We start from the raw sequence: 4320 nt of genomic DNA on the forward strand, positions 1-4320 counted from the left end.
TTCCCTACATCTACTTAATCAATAGCCAGAGAAGGTCTCTCTGCATGCAGCAAATTCATCTCATTAAATGTGTAATGCATGGGGTGAATGTCTACAAACATAAGTAACAACGCCATGCACCCACCTGCTATTTCCTGCAGCCGATCTTCATCCATGTTGGGGTCAAAGTCACTGCCGAGCACGTCAGTACTCCAGGTTTCACTGACGGTCTCAGAGATGTCCCGATCATCTGTCAGACCCATCATGTCTCTGATCTCAAACTTGCGCAGTTTGTCATCCAGGTTGTCCTGAGTAGTGGCTGAAAGAGACATACAGCACATTAGACTGGGCCTGCCCATCTGAAAAATATTCAAACATCTTAGCAACATTCAGAAATACACACACATACCCTGTTCATGCTCCAAAAGCTGAAGAGCCTCCACCCCATTGCTCCCTGATGGTCCTGCTCCAAGCTCAGAAACGGACTCTCCCTCAAGGTCCAGAGATGATACAGAGTTGGAACGATTAGATGGACCTGAGCAAAAAATAAATGAAAACATACAATGCACAAGGTATTAGGTTCAGTCAGCTGTTATAATTCACAAACTCTTAAAAATGTATACTGGAGAGTAAAAGTGAGCCACGTCATTCTCTTTCTTGTTTATTTGCGTCTGTCCATGTCAGTGTGTGCCAAGACAAAAAAACAGATGGAGGCCAATTAATCAACACACTGATGTGCTTCTCCCAAACTGATATTACTCTGAAAATGTTAAAGAAATATAGTAGCACTTTATTTTTTGTTATGCTTTAGCCTCAAGTGTCATCAGACTGACCTTCTGAGATGCCTTCCAAGTTGTCACTGCAGAGGGAGAAGCGCAAGGTTTTGTCTGGTTTACCATGCAGCTTAGTGTCATCTGCATGACCTTCCCCCTGGGCCCCATCAGCCAACTGCAGGTTCAAAACCTTGAGCAGTATAAAGAGGAAGTACATACGTATGAAAATATACATTTGCTTTGCCGTGAGTCATTCTTGCTAGAGGCAGAACCTCATTCACAAACAGCAGGAGACAAATTTGGATTAGAGAGTTTACATGTTTCTTATCATTTGCATAACTGTACAAAGAACACAAAGTACTACCAAGTGCATGACATCAGCTCTATGAAGTCTTACTCCCCTTCAGTGCCATAGAAAAATATGGCATTGAATTTATCACGTAATCATCTCTCCTGCTTATGAGTACATTACCTCATTCTCTGACATCATCCCAGGGACAGTCTGAGGACCAGTTCCTAGTGAAATGACAAGCACCTCCTCTGGCATCAGCTCCTGCAAAGACTCTTGGGAGCTGGCCTCTGTCTCCCCCTCCTGGGCTATGTTGGTACGGCTGCGGCTACGAGCAGCTGCTGGTTGGTGAGTTGGAGGGAATTGATAGGGGAGGCAAGGTTATTTTCTAATTGTTACATTCAGAAGACATTAAATAACATGTCCTGCTAAAACCTAAATTTCAGATTTAGGCAATGCATTAAGCAATTCATGTTGCACAAAACATCATTTGTGAAAATGAAAAGCTCTCACCTAAAGCATGAAAATAGAGAACCAGGGCACTCATCTGGTATGTCACACCAGTGCATTGCCTGTAACTGCTATTCATAACAAGAATGACTTTACTTCCAAATGTGCTGCAAGTCACAATAACTTTACTAATTCCAGAAAAAAAAAAAACTTCAAATGATTCCCAGTTCTTTCCTTATGTAGCTATACACTTATGTGACATTAAAGATGAGTTTATCTTTCATTTCTAGATGTTAGGCAGTAGTTAACAATAAAAGAAGAGCTTTCTTATAGCATGAAACCAACATGTTTCCAAGTCTGAAAATGCCATTCCCACTATGCACAGTTTACTGGTTACGGTGAAACTGAAAACAGGCACACATAACACACACACAAGCACAAACAGTGAAATAAGAGAGGCAGACGACAAATGTGCTATTAAGAACAACTACACTATTACAAAGCTAATGTCCATGTACAAAGTAACTACACTAGTGTCTTCCTTTTTTTTTTTACCACAGCTCAGGCAGAAAGAAGAAAGGTGGAACTGTCCCCCTACTCTACCTGGTTAATGAATTGTCATAATCTACTGAATGAGGAAGCAAAAGGGGAGAACTTAAAAAAAAAAAAAAGATTAAAAAAGCATCCAAGCTCCAATAATGAATTAAAGCCCTGTGCAAGGCAAAGCAAGCGTGGTGAGACACATGGACAACACCACTGCTGGGTAACAGTAACAACATAGGGTGGTTAATGTGCAGCTTGGAGGAGTGTTAAAGGATAACTCCGGTCAGCCAGGAAGTTGCCCTGGTCAAGAGTCCTAGAAGTTAATAATGGCCAATGCAGCTGGCGTTTACTTTTGGTAAGAGAGAAGTGATTTGTCTAAGGATGAAAGGATTCTGCTTGCCCCAGTATACACCGCTTTGCACAAGTCCTCGTTTACCCTGAATCTCTACAACAGAGGTGGCAAGTGCAAAGTTAGCGTGACCCACAGAGCCTCATTTATGGGAAATACGTCAGACTGAAATAAACCGCAATTATCCTTTCACTGGGTGAAACAACAAACACAGGTTAGGGTCTCTCCAGCTCTTAACACAACTGACAGGCTACCCACCAAACGGGGTTACTAATGGAATGTGAGCAGACAGAGTGGTGGTTGTGGGGTCCCAGGATGTTATAGCGGCTAAGTGTTGTCCTGGTCATTCAATGGAAGAACGGGAAGAAAGGAGAAGCACAAGGTAGGGGGTGGACAAAGAATAGAGTCAACACAGAATACCAACTCATTCAAGAAGAATCAAGTCAAGACCGTGAATATAAACATTGTATTTCAGAGAAGTAGGCACAAGTGGTTCGTTTCTAATTAAGGGGGTGTTGCTACAGCATCATTAGTCTTGAAAATGCTAATGAAGGTAGTCTATGCATCTTTTCCATCCATTCCAATTAAAATGAGTCCATTTATATTTGGTAATTTAATTGGTTGTCATTTCTGTAATTGAGCCTCAATCCAGGCCATGCTAATTATCCTTATAACAAGCTGAGAAGAAGCTCATTAACTTCCTTTAAAACACAGGCCTTCACTAGCTGTTACCACTCAACTCAACTTGTTTTTTTTTTAAGCTTCTCATTAGGCCAAGTGTAACAGTTCTGTCTTCTATTTCTTGTTCTAAACTGTTCCTATAAAGGAAAAAAAATGTTTCAGATCCCCACATCAGGAAATTATAAGACTTTGTATCACATCAGTACATAATAATCTAAAGACCAGAGATTTAGAGGCTGTGGAAGTGGTACCTATAGGGAGTCTGTTCTTCTTGTTAGCAGGAGTGGTAGCTGGGGAGAGCTGGGGGGTGTTGGAAGGAGTGAGCTCCAGACTGTTGCTCTTCCCAGTTTGAGACTGGGGCACATTGGCCAGCAGGTTTTCCAGAGCCATGTGCTCCTCTTCCCGAAGGTGGTCCCCTGCCATTACACTCCGCACAAAGTCCGCCTATGAAGGAAGTAGAAGACGTTGCATTTAAGACCATAAATCAGTCTTTTCAGGAGTAAACTGTTATTCCAAAGAAGACTGTGAGATAAGTATGAGGAATGAGTGGATGGAGGCAGGTGTGAGAGAGAGAGCAAGAGAGTGAATGAGAAGAGAGAGCAGTGTCAGCCAGAACAAAGTGATTCAGAGAATTAAAACATTATTTTGTGATTGTTTCAAAGTGGTTATGTTGTAAAGCATGAATAAAACCACACCTCTGCACTGGCTGCACATAGTAGGCTACTGTAATTCCTGATTTCCATTTATAAATATATCAAACTAAATCAAACAACTTGTTTATATTATTTTCGAAACAAAAATTAATTGGTCGCCAAGTAGACAGACCGTCGGACGCCATAATAACCATCATGCCTCTAGTACTGGGATTCCAGCAGCTGTGTAAAATAAACACAACTTAATCAAAACCCCTTATTCTCAACACAGAACAAAACATTCTAAGATTTACTAAAAGGAGGTTTACTGCATGCTTTGCATTGTTAAGCATTTTGTTATTTTGTCCACCACACTGTACCTAAAATCTGCACTTGTAGTGGAAAACACTTACAGCGGTTTCAAAGAAATAAGCAAACTTATGCAGCACTCCTGCTTTAAAGTCCTATCAGACTAGTTTTTAGAAGTGCCTGGAACACAGTACATAACAACTGAAATATTATTGTCACATTTGGATATCAACATCTTAAACATTTACCAGTGCTAGCAGTTGATTATGTGTGATATAGACCGCAGTCCTGCTGAGACCTTCTAAAAGGTTCATC

At 41.1% G+C, this 4320-nt stretch overlaps 1 protein-coding gene across 1 annotated transcript in view; it reads right to left on the bottom strand.

The window, feature by feature from the left end:
• The window catches only part of gapvd1 (GTPase activating protein and VPS9 domains 1), a 30778-nt gene that overhangs the window by 14546 nt on the left and 11912 nt on the right, over positions 1-4320 (bottom strand). The window contains exons 6-11 of the mRNA XM_020590425.1: positions 4254-4320; positions 3316-3508; positions 1225-1379; positions 813-942; positions 389-514; positions 125-298 (exon numbers count right to left, since the gene is read on the bottom strand). The exon at positions 4254-4320 is cut by the window's right edge and continues 15 nt beyond it. Coding sequence (XP_020446081.1) covers positions 125-298; positions 389-514; positions 813-942; positions 1225-1379; positions 3316-3508; positions 4254-4320 — 845 coding nt within the window. The remainder of the gene's footprint in view (positions 1-124; positions 299-388; positions 515-812; positions 943-1224; positions 1380-3315; positions 3509-4253) is intronic.

This window comes from Monopterus albus, unplaced genomic scaffold, assembly GCF_001952655.1.
Source record: "Monopterus albus unplaced genomic scaffold, M_albus_1.0 scaffold12.1, whole genome shotgun sequence".
NCBI classification, from domain to species: domain Eukaryota; kingdom Metazoa; phylum Chordata; class Actinopteri; order Synbranchiformes; family Synbranchidae; genus Monopterus; species Monopterus albus.